This window comes from Gobio gobio (genome assembly GCF_949357685.1).
Source record: "Gobio gobio genome assembly, chromosome: 5".
NCBI classification, from domain to species: Eukaryota; Metazoa; Chordata; class Actinopteri; order Cypriniformes; family Gobionidae; genus Gobio; species Gobio gobio.
This window is the reverse complement of record NC_137101.1, coordinates 61,229,917-61,248,147: the sequence shown is the minus strand read 5'-3', so window position 1 is coordinate 61,248,147 and position 18,231 is coordinate 61,229,917. Positions and strand designations below refer to the sequence as shown.

The window sequence follows — 18,231 nt, the reverse complement described above, 5'->3', positions numbered from 1 at the left end:
GTGTGATTAAGATCTTATGGTCTACCGTTCGACCATATGAATTGAAAAAAGTTCCCAACACTGTAAAAGGTTTCTACACACAGAACAGAATCTCACATATTAGATGTGGCTCAAACTCTTTCTTTGGTAGTTATTTTTAGCACATCATTGACCAACACACATTTAAATATGTATTTCTTCAAGAATTTAAATGATATGTGTTTTATTATCTGTATGTGAATGTCTATAGGTTACACATCTGTGACTTGAGCATGTGATCAGGACTTTTATTTTGTAGTGGTGTTGTGATGTCATAAGGCTGCGCCGCACTCCTGCATCTGTTGTGATTCTGCTGAAGAAAGGTTTGTGTTCAAAACTTTTAAAGTGTTTAAATCAATGCAAACTGTCCAGGCAATTTTATAGTTTGAACAAGAACAGTTAAATGACTGTTTGATTATTGAACTTAACATTATAATGCGTTATCTAACATTAATGAACTGTATTGTGTGTGAGTAAAGCTCATCCACACATGAGTAACAGAGAAGATGCGTCTCATTTCTCTCTATATATCATATCTTTATATCGTGAATCAGTTTATCATCAACATGAACTCGGTCACTGGCGAGTAGAGATGAGAGAAACTGAGCTTTATGAAACTCAACACAGGGGTTTTCCTGGCTCAACATGAGAAGGAGGAGGTGGTAAAATCCTGCTTAGCTCCGACCTGTGGCCATTTTCTGTGAGCTTTGTTCATTATATTATTGTGATGAATTTAATCCTTTGTAAGTGATCATTTTGCAGTGTAAGATTACAGCTAACACCTTTAAATATTTAAGTATTTATTCAAGTAAACAATCTGGCCAAAGAAAAGGGTATAAATGTATCATTCATATATTTCTACATCAGTATAGAATATCTACGTCTGTGTTTGTGGAACTAATGGTCACTCTTTTATTTGTTAAACACAATCCAGAATCCACTAAGTACACTTCATTATAGAGAAAACAATCAATGAATAAAACTATATAATCATAAGCTGGGCCGTTCCTGTTACAGTGATTTTTCTGTCTCTATGATTTAGTCATTTACTACAATAATTGTAGTATTTAGTTGTTTGTAGTATTTATTTTTTTTATGGGCAGTTTTATGACAGTTTTTGTCCTTTATCAGTGTCGCAACTAGAGCTGATTGAGACACACTCAGAGATTTAGTTTTGAGTGTTTATATTTCTGTTAATTATTCTCATCTTAAACAGGACAAACACACAGAAAAACTCCTGGTGAAGCGACTGAGATCCACGTGACACTATCATAAAGATGCCGTTTATTAAAGAGGAGAGTGAAGACGTGAAGATTGAAGAAACATTGAGAGTGAAACATGAAGATACTGAGGAACAAACAAAGATGGTGTTTATTGATGCGCGGGTTGTGAGCGCGTTGTTTGTGTTTGAGCTCCGTCAAATTGATTCATAATCCTTGATTTTCTTCTTAATACTCGCTTACAAACGAATACTTTCTATTATTTACAGCGTGTGAACATATCTCCGATACGATTCTCTATAAAAAACAATCGGATTGCTTTGATATCGGTACTTATATCCGAACTTCCGCTACTAGCCGTAGCCCGCTAGCCTTGCACGCGTGGTAACTTGTTTACACCGGTAGCCCGCTAGCCTTGCACGCGTGGTAACTTGTTTACACCGGTAGCCCGCTAGCCTTGCACGCGTGGTAACTTGTTTACACCGGTAGCCCGCTAGCCTTGCACGCGTGGTAACTTGTTTACACCGGTAGCCCGCTAGCCTTGCACGCGTGGTAACTTGTTTAACGTTACACCCGGTAAACACTGATAGCTACAATTCGCCATCGTAGCACTTCTGCTACAATGGCGAATAACTCGGATGTGTGTCTAATGTTACCTTTGAGTGCAGGTGAGGACACGTTCGAGCTGCATTCGGTGCAGTTGGAGTTGGAGTCGTTGGCGAGTCAGATTCGCGGCCTTCTAGACAGACAAGCTGTGCTGAGAGAGCGGCGAACGGCGCTTGAAACATCACGCGCCGATGCGCACAAGTCAGTGGATACTAACATTTTGACTCCGACCTCGTCTACTCCGCGTGTTTCTCTGCACAGGACCCAAGCACCCAGGACGCGATCATCATCCCTGGTTTCGTTCACTCCGGCACCGACACAGCGCCATGGACCCTGGGTGTTTCCACAGCGGAAGACGCGAGCCAGGACCAGAGCTAGGACCTCTCCGCCCCTCCCGGTCTTCGAGATCTCCACCCGGAACCGCTTCTCCCCTCTTCGCGAGACGGAACGCGACGCTGTGGTCATCGGTACTTCCATCGTCCGGCATGTCCACGCTACCTCAGGTAAAGGCAAGGTTATCACTCACTGCTTTCCTGGTGCTCGAGTTCTCGATGTCGCTGCGCAGGTTCCCGAGATCCTGAACGGTGACGAACGCATCGGAGCTGTCGTGCTGCACGCGGGGACGAACGACACCAGGCTGCGACAGACGGAGGTTCTGAAGAGGGACTACAGGAGCCTGATCGAGACGGTGCGCAGAACATCGCCTGAAGCAGCGATCATCGTGTCCGGACCGCTTCCCACGTACCGACTAGGACATGAAAAGTTCAGTAGATTATTTGCTCTAAATGAATGGTTAATGTCATGGTGTAATGAACAGAAGCTGCTCTTTGTAAATAATTGGAATCTGTTTTGGGAGCGACCTAGGCTCTTCCGTGTTGATGGCCTTCACCCCAGCAGAATCGGAGCGGCTCTTCTGTCGGACAACATCTCCAGAGCGCTGCACACCGCCATCATATGACTAGTAAGTCAAAGTCCAAATAACAGTATTTGCTGTCCTAACTTAATTGACATAAGTACCAATGTAGAACATTATATAGAAACTGTGTCTGAACATAACTGTGTAGAACATTATATAGAAACTGTGTCTATTCCTCGTTTAGTGAGGTCAAACATTACATCTACTGTAAGATCTAGGAAAAATCTAATTGTGATTAAACCAGAAAATCTCAATATTAGTGAACAAAACCAATTTTGTACTAACTTAATTGACATAAGTACCAATGTAGAACATTATATAGAAACTGTGTCTATTCCTCGTTTAGTGAGGTCAAACATTAAATCTACTGTAGGATCTAGGAAAAATCTAATTGTGATTAAACCAGAAAATCTCAATATTAGTGAACAAAAACAATTTCTAAAACTAGGTCTTCTAAACATTAGATCGCTCACACCTAAGGCGGTTATTGTAAATGAAATGGTCACAGATAATAGTTTCGATGTACTTTGCCTTACTGAAACCTGGCTTAAGCCAAAGGATTATTTCGGTCTAAATGAGTCTACTCCACCAGGATACTGTTATAAGCATGAGCCCCGTCTGATTGGTCGTGGCGGCGGTGTTGCAACAATATATAGAGATATTCTTAATGTTACCCAGAAAACAGGTCACAGGTTTAATTCATTTGAAGTACTAGTGCTAAATGTCACGCTATTAGATGTAAGACAGAAATCTGTATTATCTCTAGCCTTAGCTACTGTATATAGACCTCCAGGGCCCTATGCTGCTTTCCTAAAAGAGTTTGCAGACTTTCTCTCAGATCTATTGGTCAACGTCGATAAAGCATTAATTGTTGGAGATTTTAACATACACGTAGATAACACAAATGACGCGTTAGGGGCTGCGTTTACAGATCTATTAAATTCCTTTGGGGTCAAGCAAAACGTCACTGGTCCCACTCATCGTCTTAATCACACACTAGATTTAATTATATCACATGGAACCAACCCAACCGATATAGATATTATACCGCAAAGTGATGATGTCACTGACCATTACATGGTAACTTGCATACTGCGTACTGCTGAAATCTGTCATGTTGCGCCACGTTATCGACCAGGCAGAACAATCCTTCCAACCACTATAGATAGATTCTCAAATAGCTTACCTGATCTGGCTCAGCTGCTCAGTGAACCCAAACAAACAGATGAACTAGAGGAAATGACTAGCAGTATGAGCACCATTTTCTCTAGTACATTAGAAATTGTAGCACCAATTAGATTAAAAAAGGTTAGAGAGAAAACTAAAGCACCATGGTACAACAGTGCTACACATGTTATCAAGAGAGAAACTCGTAACTTAGAGCGTAAATGGAAACATACTAATTTAGAGGTCTTTAGAATCGCATGGAAAGAAAGTATGTCACGTTATAAAAAGGCCCTAAAAGCAGCCAGGGCTGAGCATCTCCGCAAAATAATAGAAAATAACCAAAATAACCCAAGGTTTTTATTTAACACTGTGGCTAGACTAACAAATAAACAAGCATCGCCTGAACAAAATATTCCGTTAGTGTTTAGTAGTAATGATTTTATGAACTTCTTCACTGACAAAATAGAAAGCATCAGAAACAAAATTGTAAATGTACAATCATTAATGATGTCTTATGATTCAACCGCAATTATCGCCCCTCAAGAACTACTACACCGCTTTACAGCTATAGGACAGGAAGAGCTAAATAAACTTATCATTGCATCTAAACCAACAACATGTTTATTAGATCCAATACCCACTAAACTACTGAAAGAGTTGTTACCTGTAGTGGAAGAGCCTCTTCTCAATATTATTAACTCGTCTTTATCTTTAGGTCATGTTCCAAGAATATTCAAGTTGGCAGTCATAAAACCTCTCATTAAGAAGCCACAATTAGATCATAATAACCTAGCAAATTACAGACCAATATCAAATCTTCCATTCATGTCTAAAATACTAGAAAAAGTTGTGTCCGCTCAATTGTGCTCTTTCTTGCAAGAAAATGATATCTATGAAAAATTTCAATCAGGATTCAGGCAGCATCATAGCACAGAAACTGCGCTCGTTAAAATCACAAATGATTTACTTCTAGCTTCTGACCAAGGCTGTATCTCAATACTAGTTCTACTTGATCTTAGTGCTGCGTTCGATACTATAGATCATAAAATACTATTAGATCGACTTCAAAATTACACTGGTGTTCAGGGACAGGCATTAAACTGGTTTAGATCGTATTTATCAGACCGCTACCATTTTGTCTGTCTAAATGGGGAAAAATCAAAGATAACATCAGTAGACTATGGGGTGCCGCAAGGATCCGTGCTAGGCCCTCTGCTATTCTCAATATATATGCTGCCACTTGGTAATATTATAAGAAAACATGGAATTAATTTCCACTGTTATGCTGATGACACTCAATTATATATTTCATCACGACCAGATGAAAACGCTAAATTATCTAAACTGACAGCGTGTGTTGATGATATTAAACACTGGATGACGTGTAATTTTCTGCTATTAAATTCAGATAAAACGGAGGTGTTACTTATTGGTCCAAAAAATTGCCCACAAAACCTCTCACAATACAACTTTAACTTGGAAGGATGTCCTGTCGCTTTATCCACTACAGTAAGAGACCTGGGTGTTATATTAGACCGCAACTTATCTTTCGAAAGTCATATTTCATATGTTACAAAAACGGCATTTTTCCACCTTAGAAACATTGCCAAGCTACGTAACATGCTATCTATTTCTGATGCAGAAAAGTTAGTTCATGCATTCATGACCTCGAGACTAGATTACTGTAATGCTTTATTAGCTGGTTGTCCTGCATCATCGATAAACAAACTGCAGTTAGTCCAAAACGCAGCTGCTAGAGTGCTTACTAGGTCAAGAAAATATGATCATATAACACCAATTTTATCATCCCTACACTGGTTACCTATTAAGTTCCGTATCAATTACAAAGTATTGCTACTGACCTATAAAGCCCTAAATGGGTTAGCTCCAGTGTATTTAACTGATCTTTTATCGCCCTACAATCCATCGCGCTCTTTAAGATCACTAAACTCGAGGCTTCTGGTCATTCCTAGGATATCTAAGTCCACTAAAGGAGGGAGGGCATTTTCACATTTAGCTCCTAAACTCTGGAATAGTCTTCCGGATATTGTTCGAGGTTCAGACACGCTGTCCCAGTTTAAAACTAGATTAAAGACGCATCTCTTTAGCCAAGCATTCACATTATAATTAAGTTTTATACTACAGTTAAATCGCACCAACAGCATTAATATTCTGAACAGCGGCTATGCTAATTATTTCCCATCTGCTTTTCTGTTATCTCGGGACACTAGTCCCGAGGTAACTAGTTCGTCAGCTCCAGTTTGTATCCAGCCTCTGATGGAGACTTCAGATGCCCCGACACCTGTGATGAGACGACTCGACGCCTGTGAAGAGACGACTCAACGCCAGCGTTGTTATGGCCTAAAATAATACATGATTGATTAACTTATCCTAACATTTTTTCTTTAACATTCTCTTTTCTAACATTTTTCAATGTACATTTATGAAATGCACTTTCTGTGAAGCTGCTTTGAAACAATGTGTATTGTGAAAAGCGCTATACAAATAAATTTGAATTGAATTGAATATTAAAGAGGAGAGTGAAGACGTGAAGGTTGAAGAAACATTGAGAGAGAAAGATGAAGAAACTGAGGAACAAACAGGTTTCATTCTCAAAGCTGAAATCAGTCATTTGAGCCTTATTCAAATGTCCAGCTCTACAGAAATTAGCGATATTTTTGAAATCTTACATTAAGTGGGTTGCCTCATGTGGACAGACATGTAGATATCACATGACCTGACAAATACTCATTATTAAGACGTCACACATACAGAAGAGGCCTGAAAAAATATATTTTAAGGAATATAACTCAATATATACTTTTTTTGTAAAGATATATACATACAAGTATTACAACCCCAAATCAGAAAAAGTTGGGACAGTATGGAAAACGCAAAAAAAAAAAAAGTGATTTCTAAATTTACTTTGACTTGTATTTCATTGCAGACAATATGAACACAAAATTTTTCATGTTTTGTCTGGTCAACTTCATGTCATTTGTAAATATGCATCCTTTCCTGTCATTCAGACCTGCAACACATTTCAAAAAAAGTTGGGACAGTAAAGCATTTACCACTTTGTAATGTTGCCATTCCTTTTCACAACACTTAAAAGACGTTTAGGGACTGAAGACACCAAGTGATGAAGTGTTTCAGGTGTAATTTTGTCCCATTCTTCCTGCAAACAAGTCTTAAGGTGGGCAACAGTACGGGGTCTTCGTTGTCGCATTTTACGCTTCAAAATGCGCCACACATTCTCTATTGGAGACAGGTCGGGACTGCAGGCAGGCCAGTCAAGTACCCGTACCCTCTTCCTCCGCAGCCAGGACTTTGTATTGTGTGCAGAATGTGGTTTTGCATTGTCTTGTTGAAATATGCATGGACGTTCCTGGAAAAGATGTCTTCTTGAAGGCAGCATATTATGCTCCAAAATCTCTATGTACTTTTCAGCATTAATGGTGCCTTCACAGAAGTGCAAGTTACCTTTGCCAAGGGCACTGACACAACCCCATACCATGACAGACCCTAGCACTTGTTGCTGGTAACAGTCTGGATGATCCTTTTTTTCTGTGGTCCGGAGCACACGGCTTCCATTCCACTCAAAAAATACCTCAAATACTGATTCATCTGACCACAGTACACGTTTCCACTGTGTGATGGTCCATCCCAGATGCCTCCGAGCCCAGAGAAGTCGACGGCGCTTCTGGACACTGTTAACATAGGGCTTCCTTTTGGCACAGTACAGTTTTAACTGGCATTTGTGGATGTAACTACATATTGTGGTACTTGACAAAGGTTTGCCAAAGTAGTCCTGAGCCCATGTGGTGATATCACTTATAGATGAATGACGATTCTTGATGCAGTGCCGCCTGAGGGATCGGAGATCACGTTGTTCAGCTTAGGCTTGCGCCTTTGTCCTTTACGCACTGAAATTCCTCCAGATTCCTTGAATCTTTTAATTATGTTATGCACTGTTGAATGTGAAATATCCAAATCTCTTCCTATCTTTCTTTGAGGAACATTGTTTTTAAACATTTCAATAATTTTCTCACGTATTTGTTGGCAAACTGGCGATCCTCTGCCCATCTTTGCTCCTAAAGGATTAGACCTTTCTTGGATGCTGCTTTTGTACCAAAACATAATTACAATCACCTGTTGACATCACCTGTTTCAAATCACATCATTATTTAACCATTTTACCTCATTACTAGCCCTAAATTGCTCCTGTCCCAACTTTTTTTGAAATGTGTTGCAGGTCTGAATGACAGGAAAGGATGCATATTTACAAATTACATGAAGTTGACCAGACAAAACATGAAATATTTTGTGTTCATATTGTCTGCAATGGAATACAAGTCAAAGTAAATTTAGAAAGTACTTCTTTCTTTTTTTTTTGCGTTTTCCATACTGTCCCAACTTTTTCTGATTTGGGGTTGTAAATATGTAAGTGCACTGGGAGTATCATCACATTCCCTTTCTTCCGAGGTCCGGATTGCCAGTGGAGAGAAGCTGTCCCTTAGTCTTGTGATCCTTGATCGTAAGGATCTGCACCGTCTGCCTGAGGGCAAAAGGTTAAACAGGTGGTTCCCTGGATGTGATATGTCCTTGGTGATGTTGTTGGCCTTTGAGAGAGAGAGTGGGAGCAATGCTTTCCAGGCAGAGTAGCGAACAGCCAGTGATTTTTTGGGGGGGGTTAGTATTAATATTAATTATTATCCTTTGGAGGGGTGCCTTGTCTGCTGCCATACAACTGGAGTACCACACTGAAATACACTTTTTAGAAGCAGATCTCCTAGAAGTGGTAAACGCCTCACTTCTTTCTGGCACCCTTCCAAAGTCCCTTAAAACCGCAGTAGTTAAGCCCCTCCTGAAAAAGAGTAATCTGGATAACACCATATTGAGCAACTACAGACTAATCTCAAATCTCCCTTTCATAGGCACGATCATTGAAAAAGTTGTTTTCAATCAGCTAAACAAATTCTTAAGCTCAAACAGATACTTTTAACAATTTTCAAATCCGGTTTCCGACCACATCATAGCACAGAGACAGCACTCATAGAGATAATAAATGATATTCGCCTCAATACAGATACAGGTAAATTATCAGTGCTGGTACTACTCGACCTCAGTGCTGCATTCACAACAATCACAACAATCTTCATGACAGGCTGGAAAACTGGGTCAGGCTTTCTGGGATGGTCCTCAAATGGTTTAGGTCATACTGAGGGTGCTTTCACACTTGGTTCGATTGCCTGGACCGAACCCGAGTTCGATTGCTCCCCCCTCCCCCTGCCCCCACTGGACTGTGTTCATATTATATTATTTGGTTCCGAACCAGGGTGCGTTTGCGTCATCAAAGCAGCAGCTGTTTAACCGGTTGCTTAGTAACGACAGCGAGCGTGAAGGCGACGAAATGCATAGTGTTGCTCACCTCACTTTTATATTTTAGTTTTTTAACTGTTGGTTTTGTTTCTAAAGCTTCAGTACGTAATGGCACTTGTGTCTATATGCCGCAAATGTACTGCAAATGCTCTAAAAAAACGCTGAAGACGAGCAGAAATGAAATTTACAGCTCTCTGCTTGCAGTATGTCAGTCATGCTCGTCAGGAAAATGAGTGAAACACACACAAACACACATTTTTATCAAATCATACATCATTAATAGCGGTTCACTTCCGCGATTTAGTACGATTGCGTTCACATCAGCAGCGAACCGTACCGGAGTTCACATGAACCGTACCCCAGACCACCCTTATTAAGCGGACTCTGGTACGGTTCGCGGGTGCGCAACCGAGTTCGGAAGACCGCGTTCACATCATCCAAACGCAGCGAACTCTGACATCAATCGAACCCGGGTGCGCACCAAAACTGCTAGTGTGAAAGCACCCTTAGAAGGGAGAGGTTATTATGTGAATATAGGTGACCATAAGTCTGAGTGGACATCCATGACATGTGGAGTCCCACAAGGGTCAATTCTTGCACCACTCCTATTCAACCTGTACATGCTTCCCACTGAGCCAAATAATGAGAGAGAACCAAATTGCTTACCACAGCTATGCTGACGACACCCAGATCTACTTAGCCCTATCACCTAATGACTACGGCCCCATTGACTCCCTGTACAAATGCATTGATGAAGTTAACAACTGGATGTGCCAAAACTTTCTTCAGTTAAACAAAGACAAAACTGAAGTCATTGCATTTGGAAACAAAGATGAAATTCTCGAGGTGAACGCCTACCTTGAAACTAGGGGTCAAACAACTAAAGATCAAGTCAGGAATCTGGGTGTGATTTTGGAGTCAGACCTGAGTTTCAGTAGTCATGTCAAAGCAATAACTAAATCAGCTTACTATCATCTGAAAAATATCGCCAGAATTAGATGCTTTGTTTCCGGACAAGACCTGGAGAAACTCGTTCATGCTTTTATCACCAGTAGGGTGGGCTATTGTAATGGCCTTCTCACTGGCCTTCCCAAAAATGACCATTAGACAGCTGCAGCTCATACAGAACGTTGCTGCCAGGATTATGAGCAGAACCAGAAAATATGACCACATCACACCAGTCCTCAGGTCTTTACACTGGCTTCCAGTTACATTTAGAATATATTTTAAAGTATTATTACTGGTATATAAATCGCTTAGTATTAAAATAAATCGGACCTAAATACATTGCAGATCACTCAGATCATCAGGATCAAGTCATTTAGAAATACCAAGGGTTCACTCAAAGCAAGGAGAGTCTGCTTTTAGCTATTATGCCAGCCGTAGCCAAGTGGGGCAGAGGAACAGTCTTGTATGCATTATTAATTTTGAAGTACACATGATCCAGTATATTTTTCCCTCTAGTAGCACACTTGACATATTGGGTGAATTTAGGTAGTACTGTTTTCAGACACGTCTGATTAAAGTCCCCTGCTATCACCCGCACAGGCCTATCAAGGTCTTAATTACTCTTCCCTTCAACCATGAACCACAAGGAGCTACAGGATCCATGATAGCAACAAGGTCTCCCATGGTAAAGCTTTGTCGTGGTTTTATCCATTTCTGTCTCTCTTGAAGTAATGGTAAGTATCTTTTCCAGAAGAGATCTGACAAGTATTGTACCTGTCTCCATCGCTTTTTGATGTACAAATCTTTTCAAAAACTCCAGGAGTCATTACTGGTTTACGTGTATTACTTTAGAAGGAGAATATGAATAAGTGCTTCAAGATCATTCACATTGTCAGAGGCTTTTGTAATGTGACGGGAAAGACTTCTTCCATCTCACAGAGAAGAGTTTGAAAGCTTTCATCATCGATAGAATGTTCTCTAAAAGTTGAATACAACACCTTTTTCACAAGCCTCTCCCAAACTCCACCCATGTGAGACCTGGCAGGAGGGTTGAATATCCACTGAAGTTCTCTTGATGACAATGCACGTTGGATCTTGTTAATGTCTAACCCAGTTACTGCTTCCCTCAGCTCCCGCTCAGAGAATTACCCTGTAGCGTTTAACAGTTCCTCGACCTCTCTTGATTTCAATGGGCCCAAAGTAGTCAATTCCAACGTTTGTAAATGGGGGTAAATCAGGTAAAACTCTCTCTGCTGGCAAGTGAGACATTTTTTGCTCTCAACCTTTCCCTGAAGACGACGACATATGACACAGTCAGAGATTATTTTCCGACAAGCAGAATTAGCGTTGGTTATCCAGTAACGCTTACGGAGAAATGACAACATATAATTTCTTCCTGTGTGGCCCAGTTGCTGATGTACATACTTCAAAATAAGTTGAGAAACAGCCTGGTCCTTTGACAAGATAACTGGATGCCTTTCTTCCTCAGGCATGGCGGCTCTAGAAAGTCTCCCTCCTACTCTCAAAAGACCATTGTCCAGCACTGGATCAAGCCGAAAGATGTCACTCTTTCTCTTGACAGTAGCTCCTGCCTTCAATGCAATAATCTCATCAGGAAATCTCTCGCTGATAATACTGAATAATAGCGATTTCTGCTTTCATGAGATCATCAGCAGTCAATGATTTGCCACCCATTTTGGCCTTCCTCTTTCAGTGTTGTAAGAAATCTATTTGATTCAGTGCCTGGAGAACTCTTTACACAAGAAGATGTCGGTAAAGCCCTCCTCTGTTTCACAAACTGCATAAGCATCTCCTTGACCTTGAGCATCCATATGACAGAGGTTTAAGTCTTGCAAAATCAGAAAAGAAGTTTAGGAAACTAAGGGTAGGAGACTTTAAAACCTGACCGACAAAGGCATGTGCTGTGCATTCCACTTTGATCTCTGGGTCATCTGGAGATATTTACAACAGATTCATGTTGGACTTGGGCCATGCTTCTTTCAAAAGAAAATCAGGTCCCTTAAGCCATCTCTTACATGTTAAAAATTCTTCAGCACAAAGTCCCCTAGATGGCTCATCAGCTGGATTTACACTTGACTTTATGTGCCTCCATTGCACAAAATCAGTTGAATCTTTGAGGGTGTGTAACTGAATCTGTCAATCTGTAACTCCCTTTTTAGCATTCTATCAACTCGTACAGCAAGAACAGCAGCCGTAAGATCCATCATCGGGATTGTCATCTGCTTTAATGGAGCAACTCTTGACTCTCCTAACATAAATGCAGCTGCAAAAATGATGTTCAAAAGACATGGGTCAAAGTGTGCTTGTTGGTCTTTTGCAGTCCTCATTAATGCATAATTAGCACAACTGGGTGAGGATACTGCCCAAAAAATATGTACTTTCATCCTATACTTCATAGCCATCTTTCTCAAAGCACCACTAGGACACCACAAAAAACACAGAAAGTCCACGTTTCTGAGAAACCTTTACCTGATGAAACATGCCTTGTATATCAGCTATCAAAGCAACAGGCTCCTGTCTGAACCTCGTAAGAACTCCCAACAGAAAGTTGGTGAGATAGGGGCCCTGCAGCAGCTGACCATTCAGAGAGGTTCCTTTAAATACTGCACCGCAATCGAACACTACTAAGTTTTCTTTTTCAGATGATATACACCGTGGTGTGGTATGTACCAAACCTTACAATCTTCTCGGATCAACTTGTGAGGTGGTACTTCCTCTGCATATTCCTTATCAATAACATCAGACAGAAAGGATGTATACTCTTGCTGATATTCACGGTTTCTTTGTAGACCCAGGACACACTGTTCCGCGACACTGCGGTTGTTTGGCATGATGATATCAGGAGACTTAACCGGTAAGTCTATATAATAATGACCCTCTTCAAACTTGACTGTGGTTTCCATTATTTCCACAAACTGTTGGTTGTTTCTGGACATGGTAACATCATCATCTGACAGTTTCTCATTCAAATCATGATTATATCAACATATCAACAGATCCTCCAGCCTGGCAACTGAGATCCAATTGGCAGTGATTACAGGACAGCCAGTCATTCCTTTTTCACTATTACCACCTCTTAGTGGCCCATTCACAACCCACCCCAATAGGGTCTTGTCAGCATAGGGTCCTCGGACTTGACTGTTAATGACTTCCCACGGTTCCATAAGATATTTATGCATTGAGACAAATCAACAGTTCAACCTCTGCATTAATATTGGGAGTTCTGATACTCTCCAGATATGGATAATCATTCAAGTCGTTCTGAGTGAGAATGTTATTCTTGCTCACCGGCATTGATTCTTGAATATACAGCTCTGGTAAATCCATAAAAGTCTCTCCATAAAAGGCATGAAATTTGAAGACCAGAGTGCATGAACGTGTCTACAGACCTTTCTTGGCCTAAAGTATGGAGCAGTATACTTGTTCCTGTAAGATTCAGTTTTCTCATAAGATGTATGCAGAAACTGGCTGAACTTCCAGGATCCAAAAATACATAAGTGTTGACAATCATGGTACCTGACTTTGCCTTGACTTGTACTGGAATGATGGACAGAACACACTCTTCATTCCCGGCCCCAGTTTGACCACAAGCAGGTAAAGTAACAAGAGTTTTGTTACTTTTTTACTGTCAATGGTGATGGTTTGCTTTTGGTTTCTATGTGAAGCAAGGAGGGATGCATTTGATTGCAGACTTTACATATTAATGGGTTTCTACTAGTGATGTGTTGTTCATGAACGACACATCGTTCATCGTTCATTTTGAACAAATCTTTAATATGACTCGAGAACAACGTGTTGTCTCAGAGAGCGATTCGTTCATTTTGTGTTGGCCGCGCATGCGCAACCTCCCATATGTTCTGTACAATAAACAGAAATTATTAGTTCATCTTTCGAGTCTCGGTTCGAGTCATTCGTTCATCAAGTCCCAGCCCCGTTAGGCAAGGCTATGCAGTCACCGGAAACAGAAAAGATTAGTTCATGTCTCGAGTCTTCTCGTTCGAGTCGTTCGTTCAAGTCCCCATAGGCTGAATGCAAAAACAGTTAATCTCTCGAGTCTTGTTCTTTTGTCACGTGACGTGACAGCCATATTGGATACAGAAATTAGTTAATTCACAACCTTCCTTACAAACAAGTGCATAGTTTTTATGTTTGTTTAGTTCAGTTTTTTAGCTAGTATAATAATTGATTTTCTTATGAGGCCTGGGCAGATTGGGTTGGTTAGAATGGATAGGCATAACAAATGTTTGTTGCACATATCTTCTGATGATTTTATAATAATAAATATATTACAACATGCAGTCAATAATACGACTGTAATGTTGTATATGTTTCGAGACACTGAACCGGGAAGCGGTCACGTGAAAAAAGAACAAACGACTTGATCGAGAAGACTCGAGAGATGAACTAATCATTTCTGTTTCTGCATTCAGCCTATGGGGACTTGAACGAACGACTCAAACGAGAAGACTCAAAAGATGAACTAATCTTTTCTGTTTCCGGTGACTGCATAGTCTTGTCTATGGGGCTGGGACTTGATGAATGAATGACCCGAGACTCGAGAGATGAACTAATCTTTTCTGTTTCCGTACGCATGTATTCATTTCCATATAAGGCTGTCACATTGTTTAAAGAAAGAACGATTTGTATCGGGAGGTGAGGTGAACTAACAGACTGCATACATAGCCTGAAGCAAGCTATAGCAATTAATTAATAATTTATTTCTCAAAGTTTGGCCATGGCTGCATTAGCTTATAGTTTATTTTTATTCCAAAAGTACTAAATGTGTTGAAAGATTTAACATGTAACATTTTAATTAGATTCTGCTGAAATTAACAAAATGACTTGAAAAAAGATTTGTTCATTTTGCTGAACGTGATTCAAAGATCAGAGTCAGTAAAATGATCCGAACATCCCACTACTAGTTTCTACAATCTTTACTTACATGTCCAGTCTTCAAGCAGCCAAAACAGTTTGCTTCAGATAGTAAAGACATTCTTGCTTGTCACCTGTTTTCTTTTCAATGGCTTGTTCAAATGTTTTAACAAAAGAGCCATACTGCAATGGATCTCCATCAAACTCTTGTTTCGTAGTGCTTCGAAGATTTATCCGCATGCAACATTGTTCAGTGCAAGACTCTGCAACACATCCGGCAAGCAATCCACACTCCCCTAGAAGTCACTCACTCTGCCATATGCATGAGCCGAAACCCTTTCCATTTACAGAATTCCTCCATGCATTCCAATGCACAAGAAAACTATTCCAAACGATATCCTCAGTCCAAGATGGTTCTTACTTTTGTTATGGCTTTCCTATAAGCCACGGACAGGTGGGAAGATATTCTTGACTCATGATTTGGAATAAAAAATTTCCACACAGAAGAAAATCTTTGCTTTTCTGTTTCTTTGCACTTGTTGTCAATTTACTCAAATGTATAGGCTGTTGTTACAGAGTTTAAAGCTGTGATTCTATGGTAAGAACCATATGTTCCCGCCACCTGTCCCTACTGATACAACCTGCAGGAAGTTTAAATACCATGTGATGTTACTGGTGACCCCGCCTACACCACTGGTGCACACTGCCATCTAGTGTTTGAAACAGATTGTTACATTTGGCTCCTACAGCATCTTGTACTCCTTTAATTGTTACTGAAGCTATGACTTCAGTCTCAATCGTAATATCTGTCAGGTATTTAGGTATTTCCCCAAATAGCAAAGCAATATATTTCGAACCACTTCAATAACAACTGTGGCAGTGTCCTGAACACTTAGAATCCAAACATGATGAAAAAAGAGTTTGGAGGTTTTCCTAAAGAAATGCAACCCCTCTTTCTGTAGCTTACTGGGTATAGGCTGTAGCATAGATGTTTTTAGTTTTGATGCCTCAAATGTTTTAATGTCTTGATGTCTGTTGTTTTCTGCCATTAAACTGGGGCTAACTTGTTTTTGTCTCTTTTAGATCTAATGGCACTGAAAGTGGAGAGTCAAGAACTAAATGAAATTGAAGAGAAAGATCTGGATGGGCAACATCATGATTTCATAACTGGAGAAAAATCTTTTAGTTGCTCACAGACTGAAAAGATTTCCTCACAAATAATCACTCAAAAGACCGGAAAGAGTTTAATTGAAAAACACCTTAAAGTCCACAGGAAAAATCACACTGGAGAGAAGCCTCACACCTGCCAACAGTGTGGGAAGAGTTTCAGTAATAAAGGAAACCTTGAGGAACACATGAGAATTCACACTGGAGAGAAGCCTTACACCTGCCCACAGTGTGGAAAGAGTTTCACTCGAAAAGGGAGTCTTAAAGGCCACATGAGAATTCACACTGGAGAGAAGCCTTACACCTGCCAACAGTGTGGAAAGAGTTTCAATCAAAAAGGGTTTCTTAAAGGCCACATGAGAGTTCACACTGGAGAGAAGCCTTACACCTGCCAACAGTGTGGAAAGAGTTTCACTCAAAAAGGGAGTCTTAAAGCCCACATGAGAATTCACACTGGAGAGAAGCCTTACACCTGCCAACAGTGTGGAAAGAGTTTCTCTCAAAATAGAAACTTTAAGCAACACATGAGAATTCACACTGGAGAGAAGCCTTACACCTGCCCACAGTGTGGAAAGAGTTTCATTCAAAAAATAAACTTTAAGCAACACATGAGAGTTCACACTGGAGAGAAGCCTTACACCTGCCAACAGTGTGGAATGAGTTTCAATCAAAAAGGGAGTCTTAAAGGCCACATGAGAGTTCACACTGGAGAGAAGCCTTACACCTGCCAACAGTGCGGAAAGAGTTTCGCTTATAGAGGAATCATTGAGGAACACATGAGAATTCACACTGGAGAGAAGCCTTACACCTGCCCACAGTGTGGAAAGAGTTTCACTCAAAATAGAAACTTTAAGCAACACATGAGAATTCACACTGGAGAGAAGCCTTAAACCTGCCAACAGTGTGGAGTTTCACTCAAAATAGAAACTTTAAGCAACTGTGAAGGAAATTTTACATTTAGATGTGTTTTACTATTAGATGTGTTTTTATTTCATCTAGATGTGGTTTTAACTCTTAGAAGTGTTCATTTTACTTAGAGGTGTTTTTACTTAGATGTGAACCTTAACCTTTTATTCTTAGATGTGTATCATTTGTTAACATTGAACTATTAACACTGAACATGTATTTGTACTAATCATTATTAAAGAAATGTAACCAAGCTTTTAGAAATACATACGTTAACTGCAGGAACTCATTGTTCTGGGTGATAAGTGGAGACTAGCTGGGGGGAACAACATGTTCTAAGTGATAGAGTGCTCAGTTGCAAGGAAGCTGGGTAGTGCAGGAGGTCAAGATGACATGTCGTACTCTAGATGTGACAAGTATGTGCGGAGCTGCAATTAGACTAAGAATAGACAAATGTGTGAAAATGATGTAGCTTAAAAACAGGAACTTCTGCAGACATGGGTATTGTGTTGTCTAGCTAGAATTTACAACAGACAAGGGGTCTTGAATAAAGGTGTTTCCCTTTTAAGGCAAACAGAGGTTGGGTGTAACCGACCCAGGATGTGTGAGAGGTATATAGTGATGTGGAGGAGAGCTAACTTTGCCCTTCTCATGACAGACATTCTCTGTATGTGAACTGCCTATTTCTTGCAAGAAATAAAATCATTTTTGATACTTTGACTTTTCAAAGTTTTGAATTTGTATTCCTTCCTCCTCATTTTTCGAATAGAATTATTTCCACAACAGCAACACATGACAAATCACATGGGAGAGAAGCCTTACACCTGCCAACAGTGTGGAAAGAGTTTCGCTTATAAAGGAAGCATTGAGGACCACATGAGAATTCACACTGGAGAGAAGCCTTACATCTGCCAACAGTGTAGAAAGAGTTTCACTCAAATAAAGGTTCTTAAAGTCCACATGAGTAGTCACACTGGAGAGAAGCCTTTCACCTGCCAACAGTGTGGA

The 18,231-nt window shown here is 40.3% G+C and overlaps 2 protein-coding genes across 2 annotated transcripts; both read left to right on the top strand.

The window, feature by feature from the left end:
• Window positions 1-279: 279 nt before the first annotated feature.
• On the top strand, window positions 280-17,943 carry LOC307126964 (uncharacterized protein). The gene is made up of 2 exons (XM_079817861.1): window positions 280-341; window positions 16,234-17,943. Exon 2 carries the CDS (start codon window positions 16,239-16,241, stop codon window positions 17,205-17,207), a length of 969 nt encoding a protein of 322 aa, XP_079673987.1. The 5' UTR covers window positions 280-341; window positions 16,234-16,238; the 3' UTR covers window positions 17,208-17,943.
• LOC307126965 (uncharacterized protein) lies at window positions 1,060-6,476 on the top strand. The gene is made up of 2 exons (XM_079817862.1): window positions 1,060-2,805; window positions 6,159-6,476. Exon 1 carries the CDS (start codon window positions 1,861-1,863, stop codon window positions 2,800-2,802), a length of 942 nt encoding a protein of 313 aa, XP_079673988.1. The 5' UTR covers window positions 1,060-1,860; the 3' UTR covers window positions 2,803-2,805; window positions 6,159-6,476.
• Window positions 17,944-18,231: the final 288 nt, after the last annotated feature.